At 38.5% G+C, this 23,349-nt stretch overlaps 1 protein-coding gene across 1 annotated transcript; it reads left to right on the forward strand.

The window, feature by feature from the left end:
* The first annotated feature begins 16,897 nt into the window (after window positions 1-16,897).
* Window positions 16,898-17,569, forward strand: LOC147894951 (uncharacterized). The gene has a single exon (XM_087384266.1). It carries the CDS (start codon window positions 16,898-16,900, stop codon window positions 17,567-17,569), a length of 672 nt encoding a protein of 223 aa, XP_087240392.1.
* The last annotated feature ends 5,780 nt before the right edge of the window (window positions 17,570-23,349 follow it).

Raw genomic sequence — 23,349 nt, forward strand, 5'->3', positions numbered from 1 at the left:
ACATTTTTGCATGCACTCACTACTAGTGATGACCGTATTAAAAATGGTGCACGTACTAACCAATTACGCATGTGGACTTATTTGTTGGGGATGAAACTTTGCATGGCTCTTAGGCTACCCTAGACATACATCCATGCAAGATTTGGTTCCAGTCAATTTCGTATGTGCCGTGTGGAAGGTATAATGCATACATTTTTGCATGCACTCCCTACTAGTGACTACATATGAAAAATGGCAAACATACTGACCAAATACGCTGGTGGACTTATCTGTTGTGCATGAAACTTTGCACAGCTCTTAGGCTACCCTAGACATACATCCATGCAAGATTTGGTCTCCAACTGATTTGGTATGTATCAGGTAGAAGGTATAATGCGTACATTTTTGTATGCACCCACTACTAGTGACTACCTATGAAAAATTATATATGTATTATATGATTTTGGAACAATCGTACATAATCATGTATTAATGTTTGACACATGTTACTACCAATGAGCATCATTCCATGCTAAACATTGACATTTTTTTCTTAATCTACAATTTACAAAAATTAGTGACAATATTAGTGTAATAATTGCAAGCATTAATATATACGAAATTCAATATGATATTCAAAATGATAAAGTTCATAGCACGAGAGAGAGAGAGAGAGAGAGAGAGAGAGAGAGAGAGAGAGAGAGAGAGAGAGAGAGAGACCTTATACTTGAACACCTTTTCAATGCTTAATGTTTACAATTACTTCACTCGGCATTATTTTTAAAATACCTTATATATTAGATGTGTGAATTGAGATATCTGAAATTCAAAATGATGCTCCTAATTTTAAATGTTTATGTTAGATTTGAACAAACTATAAGCTGAGATAAACAAAGTAAGAAGAACATCATGAAAGTACCAAAATGCTCATACATAATAAAAGTAAGAACAACATCATGAAAGTACCAAAATGAATGTGTACATCATCATCATCATCATCGTGCAGAAGTGCATCCCTAAACAAGATATGTGTGTTCAAAGCCTAAACAATCATCCTGAATCAAAATCTAATAACTCCACATATGATCCTCTAGTCATCCTCTGATGTGGCTCCTGTATGACCTGCTGCCCAATCGTCTGCCCTCAGGCAAAGCCAAATCAGATGGGCCAGCCTCATCTCCTGGATCAGATGGGCTAGCCTCATCCTGATGAAGAGGAGGGCATGCTATATGAGCCACCACTGCCATCTCTGACTCCCTCGCCTCCTCTATGTATGCATGCATCAGCTCCTAAAATCGTGCATCTGCGAATACTTGTGCCTCAAATCTAGGGTGAGTAATTGTCTCTACATGTAGAAGACGCTGGTCTCGGCCTCGCCCAAGCTGCTGCTCCACCCACTGCTGCAATGATATATGAAGCTCTACCTCTCGCTCAATACGACATGCCTCCTCTACTCGTGCCTCATCACCTAGCATGAAATCACCATATGAGAAGTGTCCGGAACACATGCTGCAACCATTGAAGTATCAACACCCTCCTACTACAGCAAAGCTCTCTGTGCCTCCTCCCTGTAGTGCTCTGTCAAGACCACGTGGGCAAATGGATCAATGGCCTAACGATGACCAAGATACAGATCATCCATGCCTAGTCCTCTATATGTGGCCACATCAATGTCAGCAAAGCATACAGGGCACACTGATCATGCCATCATGAGGCGGGTCATGCAATGGAGATGTGTGATGTGGCCGCACCCTAGTCCAAACCAACCTATGGTATAAAAATTCCTCATGGCAAAGGACGCAAGTGGTGATAGGAAGCTTGGCTACGACTAGTGCACGTCTATGGGTGTCCTAGTCAGCACATCTATAGGAGGAGCGGGGTACAGGGCCACACTGGGGTGGATCCTATGGTGAGATGGATCATGACTAATATGTCTCAACTGCAAAATATAGTGCTCCGCTCGATGGTAGGCTATGCATGTCTGAATCCTCTACTCCTCCAAATTTGCCTCCAACTATCATACACAAGACTCCATATTCTATCGCAATAGATGTGCCTGCCAAGCAAACATGTCGTGTACATGGTGAGAATGAACCAAAAAACTTCAGTTCAAGACATGCAACAAAAAAATAAACTAAAATAATCAAAATAACTAACCTCAACCCTAGACTCAACCAACAATGCCTCCAACTCTACAATCTGTGCATCTCAAGTATCCAACTCATGCTGAGGCAGTGTAGATCTGGGAGGTGGTGTAGATGTGGGAGGCTCCATAGATGTGGAAGGTGGGGAGGTGGAATCAAAAGTGATCTCGATAGGGTAGAGACCATGTCGTGCAATGATGAGGCCATTGAATGAAGATCCCCCCTAATCCGTCCTCCAACAGTTCGCAATGTGAGTGCAGGGATAGTGTGCAGCTCTGGTGCCTCGCGTCAATGCTGAACACCTACAATTTGATGCTCCTAATACCCCATCCTACCATGTCTCACTTCTGATCCTAGATGGGTACTAAGGTAGTCTACTCGATGACCAAGCACAAACTCGGCGTATAGCTATAGGGCAAATGACCTAGCTATCTGACGGTTGTGAGGCAATCGACCACCATTCACAGTGCCCTGACGGTTGTGAGGCAATCGACCACCATCATAGTTGCATCGCCTCAGTGTGACCATCCCAAAACATATCCTCTAAGGCCTGCTTGTGAGGTGACTCATGCTCAAACAACTCTTGAATGGCTCTCCAATCCAAGCCATGACCACCGATCTCTACCTTAGGCTGTTGCACCTGAAAGGTATCCAAAACGTCCTCAACTGTGTCTAATCCACCTAGAGCATCAATGACTGAATCGAGACTCGGAACCAAGTAAGGGGGTGCCCCAGCATCTTGCAGTGCCCTCATCTCACCTCTCAAAATCGCTATATCTGCATATGAACAATGGTGCCAAAACCTACGCATTGGCTAGCGCATGCACAAAAAAACACATGGAAATTAATATTCTATTTGGCTAATGAAAATTAATATTCTATTCAATGGGACTTAATAATCTATTTGGGTAATGAAAACTTTTAGCTAGCCAATTTTGATTGAATTTTTGCAAAAGCTCATGACAAGGTTTCATGGAATCACATAAGTCTTTGTATTTGTCTATGTAACTATATCCATACATAGATCTACAACCTTCCCTAGTTCCCTATTTCTATAATTTCACATGCCACATAAAGGGATTGCTGGCCACATGATCTACCCTCTCCTTGCATCAACCTCTCGCACCATATGATTTGAAAATGATGTGTAGGCGAATGTGTTGTCCAAATCATCCTATTTGTTTGATTGATTACACTTAGTCATGTACTCCTTGATGAGGTAGGATGTTATTGGGATCATCCTATGCACCTAACAAGAGATGGGCCAAATGTGTGGCTATGCCTACAACAGTGCTATGTTGCAAATGCAACACATGCTTTCCCTACATGCTCTAAGTTGCTCCACTCTTCAATGGAAGATGCACACACAATAGTTATGTAACAATGTTATTGGAGAAGGGATTTAAATATACATCCTTGGTCTTATTTCATTTTCAAAGAAATTTCAAACTTTGTGTTAAAGATAATATAAAAACCACTTTAATCTCTTTTTTAAAATAAACAAAATAGATGATTTAAAAAAACAAAATATATACGTTTTGACATTTAAATAAAAACTTCACTAACTTGAAAAATAATATAAAAGCTACTTTAAACTCTTATTTTCTTTTTTTTATCGATGATTCCTAAAAACAAAATTTAAACGTTTTTATATTTAATTCAAAACTTCACTAATTTAAAAAATAACATAAAAACTACTCTAATCTCTCTTTTTTTTAATAGAGGATTTTACAAAACAAAATATATACGTTTTGACTTTTAAATAAAAACTTCACTAACTTAAATAATATAAAAGCTACTTTAAACTCTTATTTTCTTTTTTTTTTAGAGATGATTTTTAAAAATAAAATCTAAACATTTTTTATTTAAATAAAAAATTCACTAATTTAAAAAATAACATAAAAACTACTTTAATCTCTTTTTTTTTTAAAGATAATTTAAAAAAATAAAATATATACATTTTTACATTTTAAATAAAAACTTTACTAATTTGAAAAATAATATAAAAACTATTTTTAACTCTTGTTTTCTTTTTTTTTTAAGTTTATTTTTAAAAACAAAATTGAACAATTTTTATATTTAAATAAAAAATTCATTAATTGAAAAAATAACGTAAAAACTACTTTAATCTCTTTTTTGTTTAAAAGATGATTTTAAAATACAAAATATACATGTTTTGACATTTAATTTAAAATTTCACTAACTGTATAAATAAGATAAAAACTACTTTAAACTCTTGTTTTCTTTTTTTTTATAGATGATTTCTAAAAACAAAATTTAAATGCTTTTATATTTAATTAAGAACTTCACTAATTTAAAAAATAACATAAAACTACTTTAATCTCTCTTTTTTTTAATAGATGATTTTAAAAAACAAAATATATACGTTTTGACATTTAAATAACTAAAGTAATTAAAAAATAATTAAAAAAACTTTAAAATGCATTTTAAATTTTTGAAATATTTTATAATTAAATTAGATATTCCTATAAACTAAAATTTCACAAAAAAAAAACGCTACATTTAAAAAACCTTACATGGAATCTCCTGCTCCGTCGTTCTCTGTCGATCCTTCTCTGTCGCTCCAGCAATTTTGTCAATTTTGATGAGGAGGAGCTCGATCGAGGTTTGAAGAGTGAGGGGGTCCCTCTCTTTATATATGATAATTTAGGGTTTCAATACCACGATTGAGGTAGTGGTATATCACATGCGACATACCTCGATCGTGGTATTTCACATGCCACATACACATCAGTCCAGCATACCTCGATCGAGGTATCCACATGCCACGATACCTCAATCAAGGCATGTCAGCTGCTAGCATGGTACATGTCGGATGCCACATACCTTGATCATGGTATTTGACATGCAAACATGTCATCGATCGAGCATACCACGATTGAGGTGTGTGGACTTGCCACAATACCTCGATCGAGGTATGTCAGCTACCATGTTGGATGCCACATACCTCGATCGTGGTATTTGACATGAGCCATGTCATCTATCCATGATACCTTGATTGAGGTATGTAGACTTGCCACGATACCTCGATTAAGGTATAGGTGTCTTGCCACTATACCTCGATCGAGGTATAGGCTTGGATTGTTGGATTAAAATGGAAGACCTCAATCGAGGTATTTGCTTGGTTCGGTTGTCCTCGTGTGCCAATTTCATTGGAGATGATACCTCGATCGAGCTATTTGACACTGAAGCAAAACCTCTGTATTTTCACTCGAGGGATGTCACACTCCCCTGCAAGTGGTTCGGAAGGACACCCTTAGCTTGCTACCTCCTAGAAATAGAGGGATAAGAATGAGCTCAATTGGTGGTGGATATTCATTCTACATAGTCAAAGACAAGTTTCTTTGCATAGCATATGGTATAGTGTATTTGTTCTTTTCAAGCAATCTACAATCTCTTTAGTAGTGATTGTTTTAGAGGCAAAAGAATTGTGTATACCGAGATCTTATAATTTTTTCTATAAGGGCTTTCCTTGGTGAGATATGCATTGGAATAATCGAGAAAGAAGTTGGTGGGAAGGTCTTTGAGCTTTCAAGATGCTCAAGCTTTCGCCATGTCATGGTTTCTAGTTTTTAGCAGACAAGTTCTTCTTAGGGCATGGTGGTATTTAGTCATCTAGATTTTTGAGTGACTTGTAAGGATTTATTGATGTATATCGGTTAAGATTTTTCTCATTCCAACCTTGGCTTTGTCACTCAAGATTCCAATGTTCATGGGGATACAATGGGTTTGATCTCATGGGACAATCTATCATCTTGATATTTATCTCTGATCTAGTCTAGATGGAGTCAAATCATCTTCATATACCTTTTCTCGGAGGTTTAGTATGGAGTCAAGAGGTCAACTTTGGCACATGGACCTAAGTCATATAAATGTTTTGATGAGGTCTAGAAGAACTCAAGTCATATTCATATACTTTTTCTAGGAGGCTTAGTTTGGAGTCAAGAGGTAAGCTTTGGGCCATAGCCTTTGGGTTATGGCTAGAGTCATATAATATTCACTTGACTTGAAATTCCCCTCCGAGGACTCTAGGGAGGAAAGAAGAGAAAACTAGAGGTGACAAAGAGTTATGCAATGGGAGGGTAGGATTATAAGGATGGAAAATAAAGGGCAAGGATTTCATGAGTAGCCAAAGAAAGTAAAATAAGTATATAATGGGAAGAAGGATGAGAAACTTCTTGATAAACAAAAGGATCCATCTACCTCAATACAGAAGGGAATAATAAGCCATTTATTGTAGAGCAAAATGGCATGGTGGAATCTAACCTTTGTGGACATTAGCAAATTGGAGGAGGGAAAAGAATAGCACAAAATTCTTCATAATCAACACCTTGGAAACTTGTTTAGTGAACTAGGTTCTATTGATGCTAAGATCATCTAGAGGCCAAACCATAAGAAAATTGATTATGAGGATTGCCAATGGGTAAAGATGAAAAACTTGCATAAAATGTCCTAGGACGCATTATGAAAAAAACCCATATAGCGTGTGCATGCACTCAAGGGGTATTTATATAACCCTTTTACCCCTTATGCACGTATACTTTTTGTAACTCCATAAGAAAATAAAATCCCTTCTATTTAATGCACGTGTAATCTTTAATATTATTAGGCAAACCCTAGGTAGAATGGGTAAAATCTACATTCAAGGGATAATATTTGAACCCCTACTTACTTATAGTTCTTACATTTCTTTTTTTTTTAAATTGGTGAATTAAAACCTGTGGTTTAAAGACCAAAGCATATATTACCTATGCATATTTTTGTGAAATAATCCTTCATGTTTTACCAGTGTCCTATGGTCCCTTTTTTTGCTCCTCAGGATTTAAAATATACGTCATTTTAATAAAAAATAAAAACAAATATAGGTCATTTTTTTTTATATTGATAGATTTTGAATTCAACTATTAGATAAATCTATCTATGATAAGCTTATGAATTAATCTATCATCTAGATTTGTAACATGTTGATTACAAAAGACACATATTTCATTCATTTTGGATTTTTTATTTGCTTTTGGCTATAGGGAAAAAATATTTTAAAATAAAAATCTAATTTTGAGACACTATGATTTTGCAGCAATAAGGCAAAAACTAGGTACAAAAGGAAACACATTTGTACTTAATGAAAAAAGGTAACTATGTGCAAAGAATGATAGTTTTTATGTCTTTCATTAGGATCACAAAAAATACAAGTTATTTGGAATAGCAAGACCATGCCTATTTAATAATACTTGACGTATAGGCTCGCATACATCTTGTAGTGTTTCAAAGCTTCATGGAGTCATCTTGCTCTTACATTTTACACATAATCTGTGTGGCCCTAGGCGAAATGGGATCTCAAAAGGGCCTCCAATTAGTGTTTCCTAATTTTAAGGGATCAGAGAGGGATTTGGGGTATACCAATCAGGGTGCTCCTTTGTGTGGGGCGATGGTATGCTGAAGTGGCATGTGGCATTTGACAAAGTGAGGGATCAAGGAGGATCAAAGCACCACAAGAGAGACCTAGGGTAGTAAACACTCAATCTATTGCAATGTGTGTAATCAACAATACATGATAGGCTTCTTATATAGAGAGAGCCTTTAGAATAGTCAAACCATGTGGGATCCTCTCATCCACATCTCTCCTTGTGGATATCCTCAATCCACATCTCCACATCATGTAGTCCACATCCTAGGGTGGCTACTTTGATTCTTTCCTATACCATACCTTAGCCTGTAATTAGCACCACAACTCTCAACACCTCCCCTTAGTTCCATGATCCTTTGGCTATTGCAAGGTGGTCAGATGTGAGTTACAAGATCAAATCCTTCCCTGGGTGCTTACATGGCTACTCTCAAGTGGTCAGGTTTGATTTATTGACATATGGGCTGAAGGTGGCAAGGATGTTGCTTCTCAATACATGTTGTTCTTGTCATTCTGCTCATGGCTTGATGATGACTCCATGTAGTTGACCTACTGGTTCTTCAATCTACAACCTTCTTCCTTATGTCCCAACTTCTTGCAATGGTGACACTTTGGTTTATTCTTCAGTTTGCAGTCACTTTGATAGTGACCCATTCTTCTGCAATGGTAGCACTTCGTTGATGTTTTACTGAACAATGCTTGTTCTTCATTATAGTTGTTGCGTGTTGATGTAGATCTCGATGCCTTCAACTTTCTTTCTTTTCAAGAAGAGAGGATACACATTCCTCAAACTTTGGATCTAGCAAATTCTTCAAAGTGGTTCAGTGAGCTATACTCTATAGGCATGCTTTTAAGGAGAATTGCAAGTGCATCTTTTTCCCCTACTTTTGCATTTATGCCTTCTATTTGGGTCATAGTGCTTTTGATTTTGTTAACAAATTATGCCATAAATTCATTGAAGCCCATGTGCATACCATAGAATTTAATCTTAAGATGGATTTCTTGGTTTTTGGCTTTTGCACCAAACACCGTGTTCAACTCATCCCATGCATCCTTGGCATGATCCTTGGACTCTATATGATGAATTATGTTTGGACCCAAGTGCAAACCAATGAGTGACAGTGATGCTTCATCTTTTTCCTTCCAAACATCAAAAAACTCTCAAAGGCTCATGAAATGAATCACTCATAAAATTGAATCTCTTCCTCGCAAAAGAAGAAAGAAATTAAAACTAAAAAGAAAATAGTACATTGCCTTTCCTTACATCATCATATTGTCACACGATGTACTTGAACACAAAGATATCATGATAGTTCTCATCTACACTATCTCCACATAATATTCAGTTGTTCTTAATTTTTCTTCAACCACATACTACGTCATGTGCTTTGTGGTTTTCTTAGGCTTTTCTTTTTTGAGTCACTATGATTGTTTCTGCTGGTTGCATTGATACTTTTGGACTCTTTCTTTTTTTGTATAAATAGTTATCTTCATCCTATTTCTTGTCTCATACCATAATTCTTTAAAGGTCATGTCTCTCCCTTGATCATCCCTACTTACATCCACTACTTTTGCAACCTCATATTCTCACATTCATCATCTGCTGATGGATAACATGTAGCAAAACCATTGACTTAAAGTGTATCTACTACTAGCATAAACACTCTATAAGGACAATAGCAAAAGAAGAGAAATAAGAGCATGCCACACCACCATACAGGCACTCCATGCTAATCGTGGCCACCATGTACTAATCTATGTAGTCTAGCCATACATAGTTACTACCAGCTAGATATAGCCAACCACCTATATACCCCGCATGTGTGGTACCATTTGACCTCAATCATGTACAAACACTACCATGGTGACTCCCACATACACCCGACTAATGGACACACCTTCACTAACCAAGGCTTTACCTCTGGAGACCCCATTTCCATTATCAATCTTGCTCTCACCACATTCCTATAATCACTATTGTTGTAACATCTCTAGATTTTCTATACATGGTCCACAAATTGCATGTGGAAGTAGCAATTTGAATTCCATTCCAAAGTCCAAAGTTGGGCATAAGTCATAAGCAACATCTAGCCAAAATACAAGTGCATTCTTTATCATAATTACCTTTTTATATTTCTTCAAGACATTCTATGTGAAGATAGTGGGAGAGAGGGAAGGAGTCTCACTTGCGGCTTTCTCACATACATAATGGGGGAATACACACAAAGGTGGAGGCTAAAAACAATTTTCCTCTTCTTAGTTGTGAAAGCCAAAAGAACTCTAGTACAAAGAAATAGAAGAACCCTATATGTGGGTCTCAAACCAAACTCAGCTAACTATGGTGGCATACTAACTGAGCCACGAACTAGAGTACATAAGGATAGCTGTCATCTAGCTATTATTCATGGGCTATGTACCAACCGCATCTGTAGCTAACAAGTCGGTGACATAAATGCACAACAGTCACGCTGGCATATCACGAGTGGAGCTCGATATCTAAACACTCCCCCTCGAGCTCAATCCCAATTCCTGCACACCAAGCAGGTCTCTGAACTTGTGCAGCTTCTCTACACCCAATGCCTTCGTGAATATGTCAGCTACCTGATCCTCTGTGCTGACATAAACTAGATAAATAAGACCTAGTAAAACCTTCTCCCGCACATAGTGATAATGCACCTCAATGTGCTTTGTTCTAGCATGATAGACTGGGTTATTTGCCAAGTGTATACTGCTCATGTTGTCACAATAAATGACAACTGGCCCATCTATAGACTGATGCATATCATAAAGTAGCTTATGCAACCAAGCTACCTCACATGTCGCCATTGCTGCACCCCTATACTCAGCCTCTGTGCTCGACAAGGCAACTGTAGGCTGTTTCTTGCTGCTCCAAGTGTCTGTAGCACTCCCAAAAGAGAACACATATCCACTAGTAGATCGTCTATTAGAAGTACTACCAGCCCAATCAGCATTAGTGTATCCATGCAACTGTATCTGAACCCTAGCCTCATAAAATAGTCCGTACTGCAATGTGGACTTCACCTACCTGAGTATGCGTCTAGCCGCATCCAAATGCAGTTTCCTTGGAGCCTGCATAAACTAACTTGCCAATCCAACAGCATAGCTCAAATCTGACCTGATAATAGTTATATAAATCAAACTTCCTACTATGCGTTTGTACATAGTAGGGTCTTCCAGAAGCTCACCTGCATCTGTGCTCAGCTTCACATTCTGCTCAAAAGGAACTGAAATAGGCTTATAGCCTGTCATCCCATATTTGGACAGCATGTCCAATCCATACTGCCTCTGCAAGAGCCGTATCCCATTGGGTAATCTAATCACCTCAATGCCCAAGAAATAATGTAGCTCTCCCAAATCCTTCATCTCAAACTTCTACTTCAATAGCATTTTCACATGAAGGATATCTTCATCACTATCACTTGTGATGATCAAATCATCAACATAAATGACAAGCAGCATAATACCTTTCTCTATTTTTCTCACATAAAGTGAGAAATCTGCCTTGGAAATCTGAAAGCCAATAGTGACAAGATACTATCCTATCTTGTCAGACCATGCTCTAGGTGCTTGCTTTAAGCCATACAAGGCTTTCTTCAACCTACAAACAAAGTCAGGTGAACAGCATGAACATAACCTGGTGGCTACTCCATAAAGACCTCTTCTTGCAAATCACCATGCAAGAAGGCATTCTTTACATCCATCTGATGTAAAGACCATCCCTTTGATGCAGCCATAGCAATGACTGCTCTTAGGGTTGCCATCCTTGCCACCGGACTGAATGTTTTTTCATAATTAATGCCATATCTCTGTGCATACCCCTTGACAACTAATCTTGCCTTGTATCTGTTCACAGAACCATCTGCATTGTGCTTCATGTTATAAACCCACTTAGAGCCAATTGCATTCTTGTCTTTAGGCAAAGGCACCAATTCCCATGTAGCATTTGCTTCCAAGGCATCCATTTCTTCATCCATGGCTTTCTCCCATTTTTCTTTTCCCATGGCTTGCTCAAAAGAAGTGGGTTTTGGTTCCTATATCACTTTGACCATATAGGCATAGTGAATGGCTATAAATCCATCATATTTCAGCCTATCCACAGGATACCTAGCTCTGGTAGACCTGCGCAAAATAGGCTCACTTCCAGGTGCTTTCAAAACATCCCTGATCTTCCTTTTACTCCAGGCGTAACAATAGAAGGAATACCCAACTCATCATCAATGCTCTGTTATGAGCCATTGGATTCACCATCCACATAAGAGTGACCTGCATTCACATCAAACATAGGCTGATCTACCTTCTCTTTTCCTTTTCATGATACCTGCATACCACTATCTGCATTGCTTTGAGGAGATTCTCCTAATCTCAATCTGCTTATCCATGGCGAAGTATGTGAACCACTGCTAGAGGACACTACAGGTCCATTAATATTTTGGGATTACTATTGTGAATTCTATGCAGCATTACCATTTTGTGCATCTACATCAATCATCACATTTACTGGTTTATACTAGCTGCTCATCTCATCGAAAACAACATCTGTACTCACTGTAAACTTATGAGTAGAAGGGTTATAGCATCTATACCCTTTTTACTGTAGAGAATAACCAATAAAGATGCACTTCTCAGCTTTTGGATCCAACTTGGACCTCAACTCATTTGGCACATGAACATAGGCAATGCAACCAAAAATTTTCAAATGAGAAATATCTGGTTTCCTACCAGTATACATTTCCTCTAGCATCATGCCATGTATTGCTGCAGTGGGAGTCTTGTTCATTATGTAAATTGCTGTAGCAACTGCTTCAACCCGATAATAATCTGATAGGTCTTTTTCATTTAGCATAGCCCGAGATACCTCTCCAATATGCATGTTTTTCCTTCTGCAAGTCCATTTCGCTATGGGGTATGACTACATGAATATGGCTACTTTATGCCATGCTCCTGTAGGAACCTTGCAAACTCATTTGAGAGGTAATCTCCCCCTCCATCTGACCTTAGGCATTTTATTTGCAGGCGTGTTTCTTTTTCAACCATAGCTTTAAAAGCTTTGAAGTGCCCAAACACTTCACTTTTCTTTTTCATAAAATACACCCAAACTTTTCTACTATAGTCATCAATAAAAGTGACAAAATAATGATAGCCTCCAATAGATGTAGCTTTAGTAGTCCATACATCAAAGTGGATTAATTCCAATGGCTTCTTACTCTCTTGAACATGCCTAGGAAATGGTTTCCTGCCTGTTTTCCAAATTGATAGGTTTCACATACCTTATGCATCTCTGCAACCTTGAATTTAGGCAATCCTGCAACAATATTTTGGGCCTGCATTGATTTAAGTCACTGTACATTAACATGACCCATGTGTTTATGCCAGATATCAATATCTGCAACTACACCGGTCCCATGTGCAAACATTACTACACTCAATTCAGGCATGTCCACATCCAACGTAAACATCTTGCCCTTATTTTTTCCTTTTGCTATCAAGCAACCATTATTTTTCATATCCTCAACAAAGCATCCATGAGGATTAAATCTGACCTGCAAGCCCTGCTCAACCATTTGACCAATAGAAACCAAGTTCTTGGTGATGTTCGGGACATGAAATACATCAGACAAGTATTTCTTTTTCCCATCCTGCATAGACAAAGGAATTTTACCAATCTGCATAATAGGATGTGCAGTATCATCACCAGTCTCCAAAAATCTTAGTCTTTCCATTTTCCTTGCATCCTGCATCCATTCTACATGACCTATCATGTGGTTTGATGTACCTGAGTCAACATACCACACATCACTGCTTTCTTCTACACTTGTCATAGAATTGGTCATGTGCTGCACCATAAATAGATGCTCATTTCTGTCATCACCCTGTCTACTAGAAGATGCTTCCATTCATGATGTCATTCTGCTTTTTGTAGCAGTCTTTTGCCATATGACCCATTTTACCACAATAGTAGCATTCAACATTGTTGTTTGCATTTTGGCCTCTCTGCCATCTACCACGACTTCTTTGGCTCCCCCTGCCTCTAGAGTTACCACATCCTCCTCCATAGGACTGGTTTTCTTGAGTTTGCTACATATTCTGATTTCTACCACGGTTCGGCCTCCTCTACCTCTGCCTCTACCTCTTCCAGCATTTGAGTAGAAGATAGTTTCTTTTGAAGTTCCTCCTGAAGAAGATGCACCACCATTTCTCTGCTTTTGAGAAATTAGAAGAGCAAACAACTCCTCAAAATCAGGAAATTTTTCACGGACGGCAATGGATGTCTGAAACTGTGCATAATCCTTTCCTAGAGCATTCAAGGTCACAGAAACTAGATCATCATCTTCCACTGGCGACCCAATGGAAGCAAGTGCATCTTTTTTTGAGTGTTTGCGAAGAACTTCTGCCTTTAAAACAGGCCCCGAAATGGCCCCGCAGTATATATTGCCCTCTCGCCACATCGCAAAGGGCATCTCAATCTGAGACAGTGCACTTTTGCACTTCCGGCTGTGCTACCTGTAGAGATTTGCTCCCAAACTTGAAAAAGGAAAGCAACACTGATCCTCTTACCAGGACACTGTGAACTTGGTTTGCTTTCTTGAGCTCCTTACCACGAACCACGCTCTGATACCATGTGAAGATAGTAGGAGAGAGGGAAGGAGTATCACTTGCGGCTTTCTCACATACATAATAGGGGAATACACACAAAGGTGGAGGCTGAAAATAGTTTTCCTCTTCTTAGTTGTGAAAGCCAAAAGAACTCTAGTACAAAGAAATAGAAGAACCCTATATCTCAAACCAAACTCAGCTAACTAAGGTGGCACACTAACTGACCACGAACTAGAGTATATAAGGATAGCTGTCATCCAGCTATTATTCATGGGCGGTGTACCAACTGCATCTGTAGCTAACAAGTCGGTGACATAAATGCACAATGGTCACCTTGGCATATCACGAGTGGTGGAGCTCGATATCTCAACATTCTATACATTTTTGCATATTTTGAATCATAAATGCATTGTGTATGAGTGTCCCACCACCACTTCCTCTTTGTATGTAATAAAAAATTGCAAACCGTCTACTTCACTTTGCAATTCATTAGTGGATTCTTGTATTGGAGCCTATTTTGGATGCATTTCCTTGCCTAGAATTGAAGTTCAAAGATAGTAAGGATCTTTAGGTCTCTATTTTGTTGTAAAAGCATCCCCACCCTTTTGTAGAAAGGGTCAAATAAAGCTCCTCCAAGCATACATATTTTCAAACTTAAAGCATTCTATACTTTTATGGCCACCAATTTTCCTCCCACATCTCCTTATCAAATCATCTATTGTCTCTATGTCCTTGCATTTTTTCTCTTGTGAGACTGTGCTAGAAACCTAATCAACATTTTCATGTGTATGTCCAATACACAAAAAATTGGTTCAATATCATTGAAGAATTGATGAGAAATTAGCTTCAAGAAAAATGAGAACATGAACATATTCTTATTCCTCACCAATATTTCTTCTTGTATCCTCAAATTCATGGTAGTGCCCTTTTGCTACATGTACACTATGAATTGTATGCATAATCGGTTTTTATAACTTGACTGCTCTCATGATGATGCAAGGAATCAATCCATATGATGACAAAATCCTTAAAGCCATGCACTAAATTTTCACATAAACGTGTCTTCAAATAGTGTTTCCTTGTGGGTTGGGAGGAGTGGCAAAAAAGTGGAGCAATGTTGTATTTTGATCCATACCATCTACAATAAGGCACAATGTGTACTTATCAAGATGTGGTATCGATTGTTTCAGTTGCTTCGGTCATTTGGTGGCAGCAAATGTGAAGTACACCAAGTTTTAGGGGGAAGTTTGCAATGAGTCTAGACACACATGGTTGGTGGTTCAACAAGATCTATGCACTCAATGTGCCAGGTGTGGTGGATACACTGCAGCAAGAAGTTGTTTGAGTCCACTCTACGCAAAGGCATCAAGATGGTTGGTAGAATACCCTTCAGATCACTTCTTGACCTACGATGCTATCACGATCACATTCGTGAGGTGGTTTCACAAAGAAAATATGTTAGAGAGGCCAACATTATGCATTGGGGAGAATTGGAGCTAAAGGAGCAATCCCCACCAGGTCTTAGGACATTTTATAGGATTCATACCTATATATCTTAGTTTCCTCTACCCTTCAGATAAGCTACGTGGATATCAATGTCTCGAGGCATCTTATACTTTAAGAAAAAGAAGTAAAATCCATTAAATCATCATGACAAAAAAGTAGTGAACTCCACCAAGTTTTTGGACTTTTGATTAGATTCATTCCTATGTCTTGGTTTCCTCTCCCCTTTATACAAACTACGTGGATATCAATTTCATGAGATGTATTCTACTTTAAAAAAAGAACTTCATTCTATTGATTGATCATAAACAAAGTATAAATCTTTACTACTCTTTTGACATTTGATAGGATTCATCCTTATATCTTGGTTTCCTCTCCCCTTTATGCAAGCTAGCAAACTATGAAACAATTTAGGAATCCTTTCCTCTTAAATATCCAAAAGAATGACATAGGTTACATCATGTAGATATTTCACATTCATACCTTGTGTGTGTGCATGTTCGTGCATGTACACACACACACACACAATTGTATGTATACACACATCACATGCACACGCACACACACATGCACATGCACACACATGCATGTGTGCACACGTGTACACACACACACATGCACATGCACATGCACACACACACACACATGCATGCACGCACACATGTGTACACATACACACACGCGTGCACACAAACACACACATTTTTTTGGTGAAAACACACACACACACACACATAACCTAGCCCCTCTTCTTGATCTGTTTGTCCATGTTTGTGTGAGTCAAGTTTGTATGCCTCGAGTGCACATGTATACATAGAGCCTAGCCTCTTTTCTCTATCCGTTTGTCTATGTGTTTGTTTGTATGCCTCTATATGTTTGCCTATGTGCCTGTGAGTCAGCCCATATGCACTAACTACACATGCACACACAAGATCTAGCCCCTCTTCTCTATCTTGTATGTCTCTATCTATTAGTCTATGTGTCTCTTTGTATGCATCTCTGTCTCTCTCTCTCTCTTGTGTGACCACCATCGGATGGAGGGGAAATGACGAAGTTTTCTTTCACAATGCGGGCAAGCACACGCCATTTGTCATTTTGACGCAAGCCAAGTTGCGGAGGTCGGAGAGAACAATGAAAAGTGTGCCGGCAATATTTGTCTTATTGCCCCTCTCTATAACGGCTCTAGTGTGCCTCTTTCATGCCCCCTTTCTCTCCCCCCCCTCCCCTCAGGATGAAAAATAAGGCTTGGAAACGCTCCGGAGACTGCCCTTTCCGCCTCGAAGAAGCTTCCTACTGCAGTCGCCTCTTCATTTTCTCCCTCATTACTCTCATCTTTCTTCTCTTCTTCGTGGGCACCGCATTCTTGATCGCTTTCCTCGTTGTTCACCCCAGGCCGCCTTCGTGGGATGTCAAACAGATGCAGATCAGGAGCTTCACAGTCGAAAACTATTCCGTCCCCTCCTCTCCAGTCCTTACCGTGGATTTACAAGTCAACTTCACCGCCCTGAATCTGAACCAGAAGGAGAAATTATGGTACGAACCCACGACTGTAGCCATGTCTGTGTTCATGAAGCCGGATGGGGAAGATGTCATCCCTCCATTCCGCCAGGAACCTCAGCAAACAAATGAACTGCAAGCATTCGTTCGGGGTCGCAAGCTTGTAATCACAGATCAGGATGAAACTATGAAGGTGCAGGATCTCGTTAACAACAACACTGACGCTGTGGATGTTCATGTAGACGTGGACATTTGTGCAAAAATAATTATCTTAGGATTTCTTCATCATCACTACAAATTCCGCCTACACTGTGACGTGAGTGTGACTTATCCTGAAGGAGGCCAGGCATCAAATTTGATATCAAAAACTTGCGAGGAGGAAAAGCACTGGCTTTCCCGCTTTTGAGACAACGGGGACAGATCGATAGCGTTGCCATGACCGAGTCTGCCTTCGACATCCTGCTGAGTATCTTTTTAGAGCCGATAACCTCTGCTAGAGCTAAGGCCCTGGCCTCAAAATTTGCCCAAAACCTTAGCGTGTTTTTTCAGATTTTAGCGACTTCTTAATCTCCCAAAACCTTAGTCAGTCTAGAAGTAGTGAACAACACATGTAGAACAAGAGGACATTAACTTTTGGATGATCGAGGGTGACAAAAGGAGGATGACACTCACAATACGGATGTGTCAATAAGGATGGTGAGACGACCCCTCCTTGGAGTGAGTGCCATGCTCTTTTCTTTATCCTTTTGGGATTTTGGAAGCCATATTAGTACCCAATAAAATGTAATATTTTGGGATTTTTGTGGAGACGGAATTTTCCTTGGGATGTTTGTACTACAATGATGCTGGAGAGTGTAAATGTGTCACCATTAAAAAAGATTGGGCCAAATTTTCAAGTGAGAAACAATAGTGTTAATATAAGCATTGATAAGCTTATTACCTAGGAAAATAACAATGGTTATTCTAGTCCCAATGCTTACTTTATATACATTTTTAATGCTCTATTGACGATGCTAGCCTCTCAAAAAATGCAGTACCATTGAAAATAGCATTCATGAAAATAGGTTCCGTTTTGTTGTAGTGTTTGCTTGCTTTTGCAAGGTCTTATAAGCTTTTAGTCAAGTAGGTTATGTGCAATACTCTAGTTCTCAACCATGAGACCTCACTATTTTCTGAGTTACCTTGAGGTCAACTTCGTAAAAAACTCTTTCTGTCTATATTTAAAGGTCTTTCAACAAGCTGCCAAGCTAATTATAAAAGATTCTAAAAACTATCCTAAAGCATCCTATGTACCTTTGTCACTCCTTTGCCATTGCCACACCGTGCTTCTTATAGACCTTTGCCATTGCCATGTTTTTATTCTTATACAGTACCTTTAAAACTTCTTTGTAACTTAACTTCTTTGTTTTGCCATAGTATGCTTCTTCTCATTAGTCTTTATTTTGCCATATTGTCCTTTTCACATTAGTCACTTGATAGTCGATAGGTGATTACAAGCTAAGGGTGTCCTACTCAATTTCATATGGATCAAGACGTGACTTATAGAAGTCGCGCATATGTCATTGTGTTTATATGATGTTTCATTCATTCTTGCATGATCACACACCTTCATCGTAATCATCTATTCTCACCTCGTTGATTGATCATCTTGACTTTGTAAAGTGTAGAGTGCTTGCTGGTCTTGGTGCGCATTGATACATACCTAAATATCCACACATGTATTTAGTCTCTAATCCAAATATATATGTAAATACACTTTAGTACTTAAGTCATATGCAAAGTGGCATGCCCATGAAAGTCTTTTCCTCATCTTTTCATGGTTGGGAATGCCCCTGGAATGCATGTTTCCTTGTTTCTTTCCATGCATCATGCATGGACAAAAGTGTATTCACATATATATTTAGTACTCTGGTGTATTTACCAATATTGAGTTCATCTCTTTATACCTTGGATCCATATTCAGTTGGAACTATGTTTGTATTATGGTCCAAAGAAGAATACACAATATCTATCTCGCCCATGTTGTTGAGAGATCTATCTAATGAAAGATGATTGTATTTTAGATCCGTCATCAATATATTTAACATATTTCCTGCTTCCATGTTTTCTCTACTTATCGTAATGATTACACAAAGCATTATGTCCTATTATGCTTATTTGCTGTTGCTTGTGTCAAGTTTGTAATAGCCATGAGAGCTATGAGGATTCTATTGTTTATTGTTGTACATGTATTAGTTTTGGGTGTTTGGATGTACAATGAGATATGGTATTGTATATATAATACTATTTGGAGTACTATTAGTACAGATAACAAAATAAGTACTTAGCAAATCTAAACGTACTATGTATGTATTACTATAAATACCAAGTATTTAGTACATGTAATGTGCATAGTATGGACTTGTCCAATCTAGCTGTATGTATAGTACTATTCAGAGAACTATTAGTACTATGTACATAGTATGTACTTACTTAACTATTAATTTTAACAAATATAACTATGTATGTAGTACTTTTTAGAGTAGTACTATTGATACCAATTATTTAGTATGCGGTAGTGTTCATAGTATGGATTTGTCCAATCTAGCAGTATATATAGTACTGTTAATATTAAGTATATAGTATGTGCTTACTTAACTATTAATTCTAACGAATCTAACTATGTATATAGTACTATTGAGTAAATAGTACGTATAGTGCATAGTATGTATAGTATTGTTTAGAGTAATATTAGTATGGGATAAACACTATGTACAATGCATAGTAAAGCACTCAAGAAATGACAAAAAACAACATACCTCAGCAACCTCCAATGAATGTAGGGTTTTTTTTGAATATTTACGTACTCCTATCCTCTTTTGGCATATGTCCTTCTTGTTTAGAAAGGCATGAGTGTTCTAGTTCCACAAATTGACTACACACTACACAACCATAGGACTCAAGGTGTCTAAATCAACCATAAATTTTTCTCTTGGACTTTGATTTGAACGTTTCTTGTGCTGTTTCCCCTAAAGGGCCGGACCTCAACCACCACCCCCCATTTGACACATAAAACCTGTCTAGCCTACATGCCCTAAAATAACTCCAACTCTCCAATTATTCCAATCCACTTAAACTAGAATTCCCAATGGTAGGATTGATGCTCATACTACAAGCATGATCTATCAAAGAGTCATCTTCTTAGAAACATGCCACAGATCTCTTTTTGAATAAATGGTGGATATAGGATTCTTGGACATAGAGCAAAAATTATATGGTGTCAATGCAGTATAGCATGATTGACTAGCATTCCACAAGTTTCATAGCCACTCGGTTACATGCACATCATCCTAAGTCCATGATCACAATAGGCCATAACCAAAGAATGGATAATAAAATGGATCTGAGGGTACGTTAACTCTGTGTCACCATGGTATCAAGTAGCACAAAATGTGTGTGAGGAGTAGCCACAAAGCTTCGCTTGTACTTGCATAAGGCTAGGAATAATCTTTCTTAGGAATCCAACATGCATGTTCTACATGCAAGCTCCATGCAAGTCTTACATGCAACTCCTATATGCCATGTTGTACATGCAAGTTCTACATACAATTTGTACATGTAGTTCCTACATGCAACTCCTACATGCAACATGTAAGTCCTACATGTAGTTCCTACATGCAACATCAACTCCTTCATGCAACTTCTACATATGCATCCTAGATGCAAGTTCTACATGTAGAAAGAAAGTCTTACAATTCCTAAATGCAGGGAGAGAATCTCTCCAACTTGTATAAATATCCCATCATGAAATGAAGCCCACAATTTTTGGGGTATTGTGTTGAGTTCTATTTTGGTGTTCTTTGCAATTATCTCCAAGTTTCCATGCTCCCTTGCACTCCACATCTAAAATCATGTCCTAACATTGCCTCCTTCTCCCCTCTCCTCCAACCTTGCAACTCCTCCTCCCCCTCTCCTCCCTCCTTCTCATCTATTTCCCCATGCCCATGCTCTTACACCTTCTTCCTCTCCCACTCCTATGCTTACCCTAAACCCTTAACCTCTTAGAGTAGTTGCTCCCCTTTACCTCCATAATCTAGGGGGGAGATGATTTCTCCATCATGTACTCTACTCTGAACCTTGGATCCTCCTTCTAACCTTGAACCTCCTTTTGAACCCTAAAACCTCTTCTAAACTATGGAACTCCATTTGAACCCTACGACCTCCTTCTAACCTTGAAGCCCCTTCTAAACCCTAGAACCTCTTCTAACCCTTAACCCCTTCTGAACATTGAAAATATTACTAAACCTTAAAACCCCCAATGGAGGTAAAAGCCTTCATTACCCCAACCATGTTGATGAATGTTCCTTTCACACATGAATGCATGATATTTTCTTCCCATACTTGAGCCTATATCTCTCATCAAAATACAACCCAAGGTCCTAACCTACAGTTATACTACAAACAATAACTTCAATATAACTATAGGGGACAAAAAGCCTTGGAACCTTGCACACCTTGAACACCCTACTCATCATGTGGAAGCTGTGGGATAGACCCTACAATATAATAGAAGACCAAAGGGTGGTATCACCTTGTCTACTATGCTAGTCAACTTTTATCCAATGTCAAGAACACTTACTGCATGAACAAGAAATAATATCTCACCATGATTCATGCCATCAACAAGTTTCAACATTACAGGGTGCACCACTAAGAAATCCTAGGTATCACGTGCATTCATGGGGTATTTAAAAATCCCCTCAACTAAAATTCCCCCCCAATAAAATCATCCCTGTTTACTAATGAACTAACAAATTTTTTTCTACATTTGAATTAGAAACCCCCTCCTATTATTGTTGTTAATTTTTTCCTAAAAGTGGGACTAAAATACCCCTCCTTTTGAATGCACGTGGTACACTAAACTTTTTAGAGGTGAACCTCCAAGATTACCTCCTTGACAATCCATTCACATTCATGTGGACCATTCAAAGCTCTATGCCTCAACAACAAGCCAAACCTAACAAGTGAATTAGCTCATTGGATGTTGTACTTGGAAGAGTGGTAATTGAGAGTTCAAATCCATGGGTACAAGAATTCTAGGAGTTCAAGACATAGATTGTCAATGAGTAAGGACAGAGGGGTAAAATAAGTTAGGGACATGGTTGATGTAGATTACAAGAGGGAGTAAGTGCACAAAGTGGAAGTAAGACATCCAAGTCAAAACATGTGGAAGATGCAGCTGACTTGAATATGAAGGAGAAGCATGACACTCCAACTTACGTTGAGTCTATGTTGAAGAAAGTGCAAGGATGGTTCTCTCCATTAGATGAGCAAGAGGCTCTTAAGCTACTGTGTGAGGAGATGAGTAGGAGAAACAAGAAGACTAAGAGGAAGGGGGGTTTTGATGATGCTAGAAAGGTGTCACTCTGTGGAATGTGAGATTTCGATGGAGTTCATCAAACTAGAGAAAAAAAGGTTGGTGCATGGAAGAATCTCCCTCTTCTTCACCAAAAGTATCTTGTCTTGTTGGAGTCTTGTTGGTGGGGTATGGAGAGCTTATCTTTTATGAGTTTGATGTTTGTCCAGTTCATATTATATTAAGCTTCTCGGAAAATGTTTTTTTCTTCTTTGGTGCATTTTTTTGGAGATTCATAATGATTTGGTTAGAAGGGTGGTGTCTTTTGCTAGTGTTGTGGTTTTGCCCATCGTTCATTTTCAAATAATGTTTGGTTCGGGTGGATTTTCCAAATCTAGCTTAGCTATGAGGGGATTTCAAGAGGATCACAACCTCCCTAAGTTGGTTGCTTTACATTCCTCTGTCTACCTTCTCTAAGCTTGGTGCTAGGCGTGCATTGATATTGTGGATTGTAGTCAAGATACACTATAATCCATGTGGATACAACTTCCAGATGGCCTCTTAATGGAGGTCAAGTTTCACGTTGGTCCATTTCCAAACTCGTGTTATATTTGTAAGCAAAGCATGCATTTTGCATGGAGCTGTCCTAAATTGAAAACATACTACAACATGTTGATGAAAAGAAGGAGGAGGCTCCTCCTCATGAGCAAAAGAGCACAAGTAATGAAGATTTAGAGTCATCATAGGATAAAGAGAAGATTAGGATCTCATACTGTGTGTGATACATCTAAATTCCAATCATCTTAAGGTTCTCAAGAGCAAACATGGAAGGTGGTGGCATTAGGAAAGAA

This window comes from Dipteris shenzhenensis, chromosome 13 (genome assembly GCF_047967505.1).
Source record: "Dipteris shenzhenensis isolate YYH24624 ecotype China chromosome 13, Dip_SZ_1.0, whole genome shotgun sequence".
Classification (NCBI taxonomy): Eukaryota; Viridiplantae; Streptophyta; class Polypodiopsida; order Gleicheniales; family Dipteridaceae; genus Dipteris; species Dipteris shenzhenensis.